General features: G+C 41.3%; 2 protein-coding genes and 1 long non-coding RNA gene across 3 annotated transcripts; all 3 read left to right on the forward strand.

Moving 5' to 3' along the window:
- The first annotated feature begins 617 nt into the window (after positions 1-617).
- LOC120274924 lies at positions 618-2,741 on the forward strand. The gene is made up of 2 exons (XM_039281462.1): positions 618-723; positions 1,751-2,741. The coding sequence occupies exon 2, from the start codon at positions 1,755-1,757 to the stop codon at positions 2,739-2,741; it is 987 nt and encodes a 328-aa protein (XP_039137396.1). The 5' UTR covers positions 618-723; positions 1,751-1,754.
- A 5,210-nt stretch (positions 2,742-7,951) lies between these two features.
- Positions 7,952-9,855, forward strand: LOC120274808. The gene is made up of 3 exons (XR_005540998.1): positions 7,952-8,131; positions 9,216-9,275; positions 9,831-9,855. It is a non-coding gene; the product is annotated as an uncharacterized LOC120274808 (long non-coding RNA).
- A 270-nt stretch (positions 9,856-10,125) lies between these two features.
- Positions 10,126-11,664, forward strand: LOC120274925 (flavonoid 3'-monooxygenase CYP75B3-like). Its single transcript, XM_039281463.1, has 3 exons — positions 10,126-10,138; positions 10,254-10,636; positions 10,744-11,664. Exons 1-3 carry the CDS (start codon positions 10,126-10,128, stop codon positions 11,383-11,385), a joined length of 1,038 nt encoding a protein of 345 aa, XP_039137397.1. The 3' UTR covers positions 11,386-11,664.
- The last annotated feature ends 1,730 nt before the right edge of the window (positions 11,665-13,394 follow it).

Consider the following 13,394-nt stretch of genomic DNA (forward strand, 5'->3'; position numbering starts at 1 on the left):
GTTTCCTTAGTGAAAATCGGCATGATGCATTTGTTTTTCTTATTAATTAATTTGGTGAGATGAGCATGCAACTAGAGTGTGTTCTTTTGATACATGTAAACATGATGTCTCGCAAGCATGTCTCTTGAACATTGTCCTTTTTAATTAAGTTCTTAATCCCTGTTGATCATGAGATCTTAAGTTTTAGTTTGATTTTTTAATTGATGTCTTATATATATGTGTGTGTGTAGTTCGAGGTTTTAGAAATTCTTTTTCGTTGAGAATTCATCCATTTCTTGGCTTTTCATGCTAATGTTTAGTTTATTTTAGTTTTACTTTAAAAATAAGAAGTTTATTTATAAATGCTTGTGAGTGCATGTTAGAAATATAGATTTATATAATATGAAACATGTGTTAATGATGATTATTAGTTTTGAAAAATTTTGATGTGTCAGGTGCTTATTTCATAGCCTTCTCGGAGTATATGTATATGTATAGTTGATTTTTTTGTTGGCTTAACTCCTTAGTTCTCCCGTAAAACTTTTAGTTGCTAGTATGTGCATGATTGTTACGTTGTCTTGCTAGCTTTGAACTCTTTTATTTGTTGAATTAGCTTGAACTATAGTTGTAACTTAGGCCCGGCCCAAGATTTGTAACCTAAATTAGATTATTCTGTCTGGGTAGATCCATACCGGGCTGTAGTTCGCGGGACTTGGTGAACCCAACTCTGTAGCTCGGAGCCAGGTAGGCTCTCGCACTGTATAATTCCGTATTTCTGGCAATAATTAATATTTAATTATTGCATTGTTTGATAATTTTATTTATTTGCGTGGTATTTATGTTTATTTATTTATTTTCTTATTTGCATTATTTATTCAGTAATTCCTCTGTCTGTATTCCGTATTTTCTCGCGGGTTTTTAGTACATCTCCATTTCGGCTCGCCCAGCTAGGGAGGAGTAAGTCCCTAGCCATGTGCACATGTTTTCTGTAGTAGCGCTACCTCCCGATCATGCGGTCGAAGATCCTGCCACTACTGTTGATATTCTGCTTACGTTCGCTCGCTCGACTTCATAGTCGAAGATCCACCTCGTCTTTGTTGATTTGCTATTAGCCGGGAGATGTATTTCTGCGTGTTTTTCGTGTTTTTGGATTATTCCAGATTCTCGTGATTTTTCTCGTGATTCTCGTATGAAGCATGAGCTATTATTCGCAATATCTCGCTATACATTGTTTATCTCGCGATCCTAGTGGGCCCTTGTGGCTCATGCACTCGTGTATTCTGCTTTTCGCAGGAGAAGATCAAGTTTAGGTCTGGGGTGTCGAGAGTCGTATTGATCCAAGTTATCGATATCTTGTTATTACCCGCTTGTGAGTGTAAGACTTGTATTCTGATTGTATTTGTAATTTGCGAGCTGTTGGGTTGTATTTGTATTCTGTAGGGCTGCTAAAGTCCGTACTTGTAGTATTTCAGTTTCCAGTATCCTATTTGTGCATTTGTGTTTTATTAGTATCTGCTTGTTAGGGTTGACTCTGACCAGTTTTTTTTTAGCTGAGGCCTTGCATCCAGTGGGGCCCAGTCCCATTGGATGCGGCCGATCTGTCCGTGGGCCCGGCTGTGGGGCTGGGACGTGACAGATTGAAGTGGTATCAGAGACTTTGTTAGATGTCACCCTACTGATTTAAATTCTGTTAATCTTTGAGTGTTCTTTCTGAGAGTGGGTCTGGGTAGTGTAACCTGTTCTAAAGCGTCGTCTGTCTTTTAAACTGCGGGAGTATGCATAGGGGTAGAGGGCGACCTCGCAGAGGGCCTGCAAGCCCACCCCCGGAACCCATGCAGGAAGAACAAAAGGCTCCTTATCAGTCAGATGAGGAAGTGCAGCAAGAGGGGGAACCAGACCCTGTTTCCATGACCGGCATCATGAGGGAGGTGATGTTGTTGTTGCGTGCTCAGCGTCAGCAGCATATTTCAGGAGGTGGCCGAGACTTACCGGCCGAGTTTGAACGACAGGCACCACCACAGTTCTCAGGGGCTACTGATCCGACAGTAGCTGACTATTGGATTAGCCAGATGGAGAGGACCTTCCGATCTATACAATGCCCAGACAGGGACAAGGTCAGGTTGGCCACTATCATGTTACGGGACAGTGCAGCTCGGTGGTATGAGAACGAACTGCGCCTCAAAGGGGAGAGTTCTTTCAGGACTTGGAAGCAATTCAAGGAAGCTTTCAACACCAAGTATTTTCCGATGAGCCAACGAGCACAGATGGAAAGGCAGTTCCTGAATCTGAAACAGGGATCCTTGAGTGTCGGAGATTATGAGTCTGAGTTCGACAGGCTATCGCAGTTTGCTTCGACCTTAGTGTCAGATGAGAGCACCAGATCTAGGCGCTTCATAGATGGCTTGAGGGCCCACATCAGGCGGGCCATCGCACCATTCCTGGACAAGACGTACACTGAGATTGTCGATATTGCTAAGAACCTGGAGATCATCTGGCAGGAGACGCAGGATCAGGCGAGACATGAGCACCCGCGGCACCACCATAACCCTCGGAAGAGTCAGTCTTCCGGGAGTAGCTCAGGGAATACTAGAGAGAAATGCCGGTCACAGCCGTACAGCAGACCCCCAAGCTCATCATCAGGTTCTGGAGGCAGAGGATCTTCCGGCAGTGTGGCTCAGGATGTTCAGTGTCCTACATGTGGAGGACGTCACACCCGTGCGAGTGTCGGCAGCCGTGGCGACATGTTATCGGTGTGGCAGTAGGGACCACTTTATTGCTCAGTGTCCGCAGAGTCCACCTTGGCCCCAGGGAGGTGACAGGACTCGTAGTGCACTGCCGAGCGACCCGGATCGTCCGACGGGTCACGACACCGAGGCGCTCGAGCCGATCCCAGAGCAGTACCTCGAGGGGTAGGAAGGGAAGGCGCCTATGCAGACCCGACCTTCTTCCTTTTCCCGACCAGCCGGCCGTGGTACACCAGTTACTCAGGGGCGAGTATTTGCTTTGACACGGGAGGACGCTGAGGCATCCCACGACGTTGTTGCAGGTATTATTTCAGTGCATTCCTGCTATGCTTGTGCATTGTTTGATCCCCAGTGCTACACATTCGTTTGTGTCATCTTCGTTTGCTCGCAAGAATTCTCTGTGTGTTGTGGATTTGTTGCATGATCTGTGTGTTGCCACTCCAGTTGGCGTGGTGAGAACCGTTAATCGGTTAGCACCGACTGCTACGTTGTCATTGAAGAGGCGAACTTTTCACTGATTTTCATCTTATGGAGTCACGAGACTAGGATGTCATTCAAAGATGAACAAGTGGAGCTTGAGAAGAATCTGTCTTATATGGAGCAACCAGTCGAGTTTCGGCCTACAAAAGAGCAACAACGAGGGAAACCCGAGTGATTCCATTGATCCAGTCGGATGGAGTAACCACTCGAAGGATGAAGCTACTTAGGAGCGAGAGGCCGACTTGAGAGATCATCATCCCGAGTTGTTCCTGACTCTTGATGCGAGTTTAGAGGACTAAACTCTTTTCAAGGGGGGGAGATTGTAATGTTTGTTTTTATCTATCTTTTGATTTGGTTTGACTAGGTGTTTAGTGAGTGGGCCCCACTGTTTGTTTCATTGCCTTAATTTCCGGATCTTGCCTGATGGTGGATTATTGGTTTTTCCTGTTTTTGATTAGTGGAGGCTTTTAATTGAGTTTATGGGTTGCTTTTATAGGTTTAGCTGTGCAACCAATCTTCTTGCTCTCCAAACTCTCTTATCCTTGAAACAACTCAACCTTGGCCGAATTTTGGTGTCATTTTCTTTTCTCTTTATGCTTGGTTTTTGAGTGGAGCTTGTCACCAACAAGCTTAGAGGTAAGCTTGTTATTTTCTTTAGAATTCTGAGAAGTTTTTTTTTAGCATGTTTTTCATGTCATTGAGTGTTTTTGGTCATTTTGAATAATTATGAGTAGCATGCTTTTTGTAATTTTTAAAGCTTTAAATTCTATGTGTGCATGTTGCAACATAGAGAGGTTTGGAATCTGAGCCTTATTTTTGTTAAGATTTTATTTATCTCTCTTGATTTACTAGCTTGTATCTACCAAGGGATGCCTATAATTTAATTATAATATTTGAGTATGCATCTTGTAAGTCTAGTCATGTAAATTAGCATTCATGTTTTGAATTATTTGAATATAGGTTTCCATGTTTGTAAAGCTTGACATTGTGAGTATGCGACCATGTTAAGTTAGTTGATTATTTTTATAAAATTAAACATATGGTCATGCATGTTGGTTTGTCGAGCATGTTTCCTTAGTGAAAAATCGGCATGATGCATTTGTTTTTCTTATTAATTAATTTGGTGAGATGAGCATGCAACTAGAGTGTGTTCTTTTTGATACATGTAAACATGATGTCTGCAAGCATGTCTCTTGAACATTGTCCTTTTAATTAAGTTCTTAATCCTGTTGATCATGAGATCTTAAGTTTTAGTTTGATTTTTTAATTGATGTCTTATATATATGTGTGTGTGTAGTTCAGGTTTTAGAAATTCTTTTTCGTTGAGAATTCATCCATTTCTTGGCTTTTCATGCTAATGTTTAGTTTATTTTAGTTTTACTTTAAAATAAGAAGTTTATTTATAAATGCTTGTGAGTGCATGTTAGAAATATAGATTTATATAATATGAAACATGTGTTAATGATGATTATTAGTTTTGAAAAATTTTTGATGTGCTTTGGTGCTTATTTCATAGCCTTCACGGAGTATATGTATATGTATAGTTGATTTTTGTTGGCTTAACTCCTTAGTTCTCCTGTAAACTTTTAGTTGCTAGTATGTGCATGATTGTTACATTGTCTTGCTAGCTTTGAACTCTTTTTATTTGTTGAATTAGCTTGAACTATAGTTGTAACTTAGGCTCGGCCCAAGATTTGTAACCTAAATTAGATTATTACATGCGGGTAGATCCATACAGGTGTCTGTAGTTCAGCGGGACTTGGTGAACCCAACTCCGTAGCTCGGAGCCGGGTAGGCTCTGTGCCGTATAATTCCGTATTTCGGCAATAATTAATATTTAATTATTGCATTGTTTTGATAATTTTATTTATTTGCGTGGTATTTATGTTTATTTATTTATTTTTCTTATTTGCATTATTTATTGATGAATTCCTACATGTCGTATTCAGTATTTTACGCGGTTTTTAGTACATCTCCATTTTACGGCTCGCCCTGACTAGGGAGGAGTAAGTCCTAGCCATGTGCACATGTTTTTACGTAGTGGCGCTACCCCATCTGTGAGTCGAAGATCCAGCTACGGTGTTGATATTACGTTACGTTACGATTGCATTTCCGACTTCATGAGTGAAGATCCGACCTCGTCTTTGTTGATTTCATTATTAGCGAGGAGATGTATTTACGCGTGTTTTTTTCGTGTTTTTGGATTATTCCGATGATTCTGCGTATTTTTACGTATTACGTATGAAGCATGAGCTATTATTACGCAATATCGCTATACATTGTTTATCTGCGATCCTACTGGGCCCTTGTGGCTCATGCACTGTGTATTCTATTTTCGCGAGGAGAAGATCAAGTTTAGAGTGCAGGGGTGTCAGAGAGTCGTATTGTCTGCGTTATCAGTATCTTGTTATTACCCGCTTGTGAGTGTAAGACTTGTATTCTGATTGTATTTGTAATTTGTGAGCTGTTGGGTTGTATTTGTATTCTGTAGGGCTGCTAAAGTCCGTACTTGTAGTATTTCAGTTTCCAGTATCCTATTTGTGCATTTGTGTTTTATTAGTATCTGCTTGTTAGGGTTGACTCGACCCGGTTTTTAGTCGAGGGCCTTGCATCCGGTGGGGCCCAGTCCCATTGGATCTGGCCGATCTGTCCGTGGGCCCGGCTGTGGGGCTGGGGACGTGACAGATTGAAGTGGTATCAGAGACTTTGTTAGATGTCACCCTACTGATTTAAATTCTGTTAATCTTTGAGTGTTCTTTTACGAGAGTGGAGTCGGGTAGTGTAACTTTGTTCTAAAAGCGTCGATCACGTCTTTTAAAGCTGCGGGAGTATGCATAGGGGTAGAGGCGACCTCGCGGAGAGCACTGCAAGCCCACCCCGGGAACCCATGCGAGGGAAGAACAAAAAGGCTCCCTTATCGGTCGAGATGAGGAAGTGCGAGCAAGAGGGGAACCGGACCACATTTCCATGACGGCATCATGAGGGGAGGTGATGTTGTTGTTGCGTGCTCGACGCCGACATACTCGAGAGGTGGCGAGACTTACTGGCGCGAGTTTGAGCAGCGAGGCACCATCACGGTTCTCGGGGGCTCTCGATCCGACGAGTGGCGACTATTGGATTAGCCGGATGGAGAGGACCTTCCGATCTATACAATGCCCGAGACGAGGGGACAAGGTTAGGTTGGCCACTATCATGTTACGGGGCGATGCGGCTCGGTGGTATGAGACGAGCTGCGCCTCAAAGGGAGAGTTCTTTCGAGGACTTGGAAGCAATTCAAGGAAGCTTTCAACACCAAGTATTTTCCGATGAGCCAGCGAGCACGGATGGAAAGGCGGTTCTGAATGCGAAGCGAGGGATCCTTGAGTGTCGGAGATTATGAGTGCGAGTTCGACGAGTTATCGCGGTTTGCCCGACCTTAGTGTCGAGATGAGAGCACGGATCTAGGCGCTTCATAGATGGCTTGAGGGCCCACATCGGCGAGGCCATCGCACCATTCTTGGACAAGGCGATATCACGAGATTGTCGATATTGCTAAGAACACGGAGATCATCCGGCGAGAGACGCGAGGATCGGGCGAGACATGAGCACCCGCGGCACCACCATAACCCTCGGAAGAGTCGGGTCTTCGGGGAGTAGCTCGAGGGAATACTAGAGGAAAGTACAGGTCCGCCAGTCATGGCCGAGACCCCCAAGCTCATCATCGAGTTACGGAGGCGAGAGGATCTTCCGGCAGTGTGGCTCAGGATGTTCAGTGTCCTACATGTGGAGGACGTCACACCCAGGCAGAGTGTCGGCGCGCAGCTGGCGCATGTTATCGGTGTGGCAGTAGGGACCACTTTATTGCTCGGTGTCGCAGAGTCCACCTTGGCCCCGAGGAGGTGACGGGGACTCGTAGTGCACTGTCGAGCGGCCCAGATCGTCCGAGCGGGTCACGACACACAGGCGCTCCAGGCCGATCCCAGCCGAGTACCTCGAGGGGTAGGAAGGGGAAGGCGCCTATGACAGACCAGCCTTCTTCCTTTTCCCGACCAGCCGACCGTGGTACACGATTACTCGAGGCAGTATTTGCTTTGACACGGGAGGGACGCCCGAGGCATCCCGAAGCAGCGTTGTTGCGGTATTATTTCGATGCATTCCCCGCTATGCTTGTGCGTTGTTTGATCACAGTGCTACACATTCGTTTGTGTCATCTTCGTTTGCTCGTAAAGAATTCTACGTGTGTTGTGGATTTGTTGCATGATACGTGTGTTGCCACTCCGGTTTGGCGTGGTGAGAACCGTTAATCGGTTAGCACCAGCCTGTTCTGTTGTCATTGAAGGGCGCGAACTTTTCGCTGATTTTCATCTTATGGAGCTGCGAGACTAGGATGTCATTCAGCATGAACAAGTGGAGCTTCAGAAGAATCTGTCTTATATGGAGCAACCAGCGGAGTTTCTGGCCTACAAAGAGCAACAACGAGGGAACCGAGTGATTCCATTGATCCAGGTCAGATGGAGTAACCACTCGAAGGATGAAGCTACTTAGGAGCGAGAGGCCGACTTGAGAGATCATCATCCCGAGTTGTTCCTGACTCTTGATGCGAGTTTAGAGGACTAAACTCTTTTTCAAGGGGAGATTGTAATGTTTGTTTTATCTATCTTTTGGTTGGTTTGACTAGGTGTTTAGTGAGTGGGCCCCACTGTTTGTTTCATTGCCTTAATTTCCGGATCTTGCCTGATGGTGGATTATTGGTTTTTCCTTTTTTGATTAGTGGAGGCTTTTAATTGAGTTTATGGGTTGCTTTTATAGGTTTAGCTGTGCAACCAATCTTCTTGCTCTCCAAACTCTCTTATCCTTGAAACAACTCAACCTTGGCCGAATTTTGGTGTCATTTTCTTTTCTCTTTATGCTTGGTTTTTGAGTGGAGCTTGTCACCAACAAGCTTAGAGGTAAGCTTGTTATTTTCTTTAGAATTCTGAGAAGTTTTTTTTTAGCATGTTTTTCATGTCATTGAGTGTTTTTGGTCATTTTGAATAATTATGAGTAGCATGCTTTTGTAATTTTAAGCTTAAATTCTATGTGTGCATGTTGCAACATAGAGAGGTTTGGAATCTGCAGCCTTATTTTGTTAAGATTTTATTTATCTCTCTTGATTTCGCAAGCTTGTATCTACCAAGGGATGCCTATAATTTAATTATAATATTTGAGTATGCATCTTGTAAGTCTAGTCATGTAAATTAGCATTCATGTTTTGAATTATTTGAATATAGGTTTCCATGTTTGTAAGCTTGACATTGTGAGTATGCAGCCATGTTAAGTTAGTTGATTATTTTTTTTATAAAATTAAACATATGGTCATGCATGTTGGTTTGTCAGCATGTTTCCTTAGTGAAAATCGGCATGATGCATTTGTTTTCTTATTAATTAATTTGGTGAGATGAGCATGCAACTAGAGTGTGTTCTTTTGATACATGTAAACATGATGTCTGCAAGCATGTCTCTTGAACATTGTCCTTTTAATTAAGTTCTTAATCCTGTTGATCATGAGATCTTAAGTTTTAGTTTGATTTTTTAATTGATGTCTTATATATATGTGTGTGTGTAGTTCAGGTTTTAGAAATTCTTTTTCGTTGAGAATTCATCCATTTCTTGGCTTTTCATGCTAATGTTTAGTTTATTTTAGTTTTACTTTAAAATAAGAAGTTTATTTATAAATGCTTGTGAGTGCATGTTAGAAATATAGATTTATATAATATGAAACATGTGTTAATGATGATTATTAGTTTTGAAAATTTTGATGTGCTGGTGCTTATTTCATAGCCTTCCTGGAGTATATGTATATGTATAGTTGATTTTTTTGTTGGCTTAACTCCTTAGTTCTCCTGTAAACTTTTAGTTGCTAGTATGTGCATGATTGTTCTGTTGTCTTGCTAGCTTTGAACTCTTTTATTTGTTGAATTAGCTTGAACTATAGTTGTAACTTAGGCCCGGCCCAAGATTTGTAACCTAAATTAGATTATTCTGTCTGGGTAGATCCATACCGGGCTGTAGTTCGCGGGACTTGGTGAACCCAACTCTGTAGCTCGGAGCCGGGTAGGCTCTGCGCATGATAATTCAGTATTTACGGCAATAATTAATATTTAATTATTGCATTGTTTGATAATTTTATTTATTTGCGTGGTATTTATGTTTATTTATTTATTTTTCTTATTTGCATTATTTATTCGAGTAATTCCTCATGCGTATTCAGTATTTTTCTGCGGTTTTTAGTACATCTCCATTTTACTGCTCGCCCGACTAGGAGGAGTAAGTCCCTAGCCATGTGCACATGTTTTTACGTAGTAGCGCTACCCCCGATTGCGGTCGAAGATCCGGCTACGGTACGTTGATATTCTGCTACGTTACGTTCGTTCCGACTTCATAGTCGAAGATCCGACCTCGTCTTTGTTGATTTTCGTTATTAGCCGGGGAGATGTATTTCGCGTGTTTTTTTCGTGTTTTTGGATTATTCCGATGATTCTGCGTATTTTTACGTATTCACGTATGAAGCATGAGCTATTATTACGCAATATCGCTATACACATTGTTTATCTGCGATCCTACTGGGCCCTTGTGGCTCATGCACTCTGTGTGATACTGTTTTCGCAGGAGAAGATCAAGTTTAGGTGCAGGGGGTGTCGAGAGTCGTATTATCTGCGTTATCGATATCTTGTTATTACCCGCTTGTGAGTGTAAGACTTGTATTCGATTGTATTTGTAATTTCTGACTGTTAGGGTTGTATTTGTGATTACGTAGAAATTGCTAAAAGTCCGTACTTGTAGTATTTCGGTTTCAAATGATCCTATTTGTGCATTTGTGTTTTATTAGTATCTCACTGTTAGGGTTGACTCTGACCAGTTTTTTAGCTGAGGCCTTGCATCCAGTGGGGCCCAGTCCCATTGGATGCGGCCGATCTGTCCGTGGGCCCGGCTGTGGGGCTGGGACGTGACAGTTGGCGCGCAAGTTCGTGCAAGCAAAGGACACTAGTATTAGTGTTGGTGTGGAAGTAGGGAAAGAGTTGCATGCGTGAGCTTCCAACGCCCTAACAAGAGCCCTGTTCAGGAGACGAGTGTTTGAGGAGGACAACGGCCCGGGCGTTGAAGAGTTTAAGAAGGTGTTAGAAGAGAACTTCAAGCTCGCCACCGGTTTGAACATTGAGGATTTCATCCCATGGGTCAAAGCTTTGGATGTGCGTGGCTTTGTGGCTAAGCTGAAGAGGCTTCACCGTTGGTATGATGACACCTTGACCAAAATCATAGAGAATCACAAGACTAAGGCCAAGATTGCAATTGAAGGTGAAGCTGAAGGTAAAGATTTGCTTAGTGTGCTCTTAAAATTGAAGGAGACTGATGTCGAAAAAGATGAAGAAACTGATAATAAGCTCACTGACACCGACATCAAGGCCTTGCTTTCGGTGACATACTATTTATTTATCCTTTAAACAATTAGGTTTCTAATTAATTAATTGATTACGTGATAATTAATTAAGAGATCCATTAAATGAATGGATGGGTTTGCCAGGACTTTTTCAATGGAGGGACGGGCACAACATCAACCACGGTGGAGTGGGCGCTGGTGGAGCTTATTCGGCACCCGGACATCCTCGCCGCCGTCCAGAAAGAGTTAGATTCTATTGTCGGCCGGTCTCGGCTCGTGTCGGAGCTCGACTTGCATAACGCCCCTGTCTTGCAAGCCATCATCAAGGAGACGTTCCGGCTTCACCCACCACTCCCTCTCTTAATCCCACACACAGCTTCCGAAGCATGCAAAGTGGCTGGCTACCACATCCCCAAAGCAACCACCCTTTTGGTCAACGTGTGGACCATATGCAGGGATCCGGAGGTCTGGTCTCGTCCACTAGAGTTTGACCCAAGCCGGTTCCTCCCAGGGGGGAAGAACGCTGACGTGGACTTGAAGGGCACCCACTTCGAGCTGATCCCGTTCGGTGCCGGACGCCGGATATGCATCGGACTGCGCCTTGGGTTGAGGATGACGACGTTGCTGCTGGCCAGCTTGGTGCATGGCTTTGATTGGGCCTTGCCTGATGGGCTTACCCCTGAGACTTTGAACATGGACGTTGAGTTTGGGCTCACTTTGGAACGTAGTGTGCCTTTGGTGGCTAGACCAATTCCTAGGTTGGCCCATGAAGCCTATGAAGTCTAGTTTCCCGTTTTTCTTGACTTGTTGGAGATGCTCAAATAAACGTATGGACAAGTTATTTGTGATATGGACAAGTTAAGAGAAAAACATTACAATGTTTCACTGTCAAACTTGTTTTTCAAAAGTTCCATAATTAATAAGAGGCTATGAACTCATCCCTGGACCCTCAAACAAAATAATATGGAACAGCTTGTTGAGTGAGATTGAGGTTTACATATATATATATGTACGTATCTATATGCATGTATTTTCCGGCTATTATTATAAAAAATCACTGGGCTCTGTCTTGAAAGACGAAACCAATTGTCATCCCCGGCCTCCCCTTTCAGAAATATCCTATAGTCCAGTTGGAACAAATTTTAATAATTTCATTTTATTTATAATATATATAAATAACTTTTCATGGGCTCTTATATATGCATATATATATATATATATATATTTTTATTTATTTATTTATTTATTTATATGCATTAACATAATTTTGTGGTTTTAGTTGAAAAGATAATAAACCATTATCGAAGTTAAAAGTTTCAAGTTAAATAAATTAATGGTGAAATATTTGAAATACAATTTTAGTTAGAAGACTAGAAAAGAAATAAAGAGGGATTAAGATATATGATATATAAATCATTGATATTGAGATTGGTAGGAATTTGTAGTACCTAATCAGATGATGAGGAATTTTCTGTTACAACTGCAATAGTTAAATTTGAAAGATGTTCAAGTTAGAAACCACAGGATTCTAAAATAAGAAGGTTGTTTGTTTAAGACATGAAAAATTCTATATAAAATCCTACTTTGAAGATTTTGGGTGAACCAAGAAGAAAGACCCAAAAATGAAAGTGCGAGAATGGATTTCGGACAATTATGAGAGAGTACATGTAATCCTTGGAGAGAATGTGTGAGAGTCTTATATTTATATTAGTTCTCCTCTTTTAGTGGATTTATTTCCGAATTTTACTCCCAAACGTAGACTAATATATATTGAGTTGAATTGGATAAAATATTTTGTCTTTTCTCGGTTTTTTTGGTTTGGTTGTGTGTGATTGCATGGAACATTGGGTGATCATAACCCTTTCACGAGTGATCATCAACCCACAACACGTTGATGAAACCATCATAACAGATATATTTCCAAACTAATATCCCAAATAAACATCACATCTCGGCATCACAGGGTTAATTACTCATTTTGGAGTTGACTAAATTAGATGTGGCATTGGTAGTCATTCTTCTTCTTGTGAGCAATGAAAAAAGATAACGAAGATAAAGGAGATGAAAATAGTGATGTATGAATATAGGATAAATGAAACATTGGTAGTCTGATTTGCCTGAGAGTTGATGGGATTTCATTGTATAGATGTTTTGTCAAGAAAAGAGGATATTGACCAAAGATCATTAAAGTGATATTGATATTTTTATTTTAATGTAATATTTTTTTATTTTTTAAGAATTAATGTAATATTGTATCTATGAAAATTTAACACTATTAGCTTCAAGAATAAATTATCATTTTTGCATGAGTAGATGGGCATTAAAATTTTGCAAGATAGATATTCATAAAAGAAAAGTAAGCAATAACTAAAGAAAGCACCTCTAATTGTTTGTGCAAACCAAATCTAGGAGACGAAGAATGGCCTTTGAGAATTGGTAGAAAGAAAATGAAGAAGGAACAAGCACATGATAAGGCTTTTGGATTTTTTTACATTAATTAGTATAAATATTTTGTATTTGTACTAATGCATATGTCTGCATCTTAATCAATTTGGTAGTGTTTGGCAATAGGAGTAAAAGGAAAATAAGCTATTATTCTTCACCCAAACAACCAAAAAAACAAGGGAGAATAGAATAAACTAGTACATTATTTAAGTTTTCGAACAAAAGATTTTTATTCTCGTGAATAATTAATCCACCTTTAATTAAAGTGGTAGTATGTTAACATCCATATTATTATTTTTTTTTTATAAATAGGCCAAAAACGCATACTATTTAAAAAAGTTGGGAGCACG

This window comes from Dioscorea cayenensis, chromosome 13 (assembly GCF_009730915.1).
Source record: "Dioscorea cayenensis subsp. rotundata cultivar TDr96_F1 chromosome 13, TDr96_F1_v2_PseudoChromosome.rev07_lg8_w22 25.fasta, whole genome shotgun sequence".
NCBI classification, from domain to species: domain Eukaryota; kingdom Viridiplantae; phylum Streptophyta; class Magnoliopsida; order Dioscoreales; family Dioscoreaceae; genus Dioscorea; species Dioscorea cayenensis.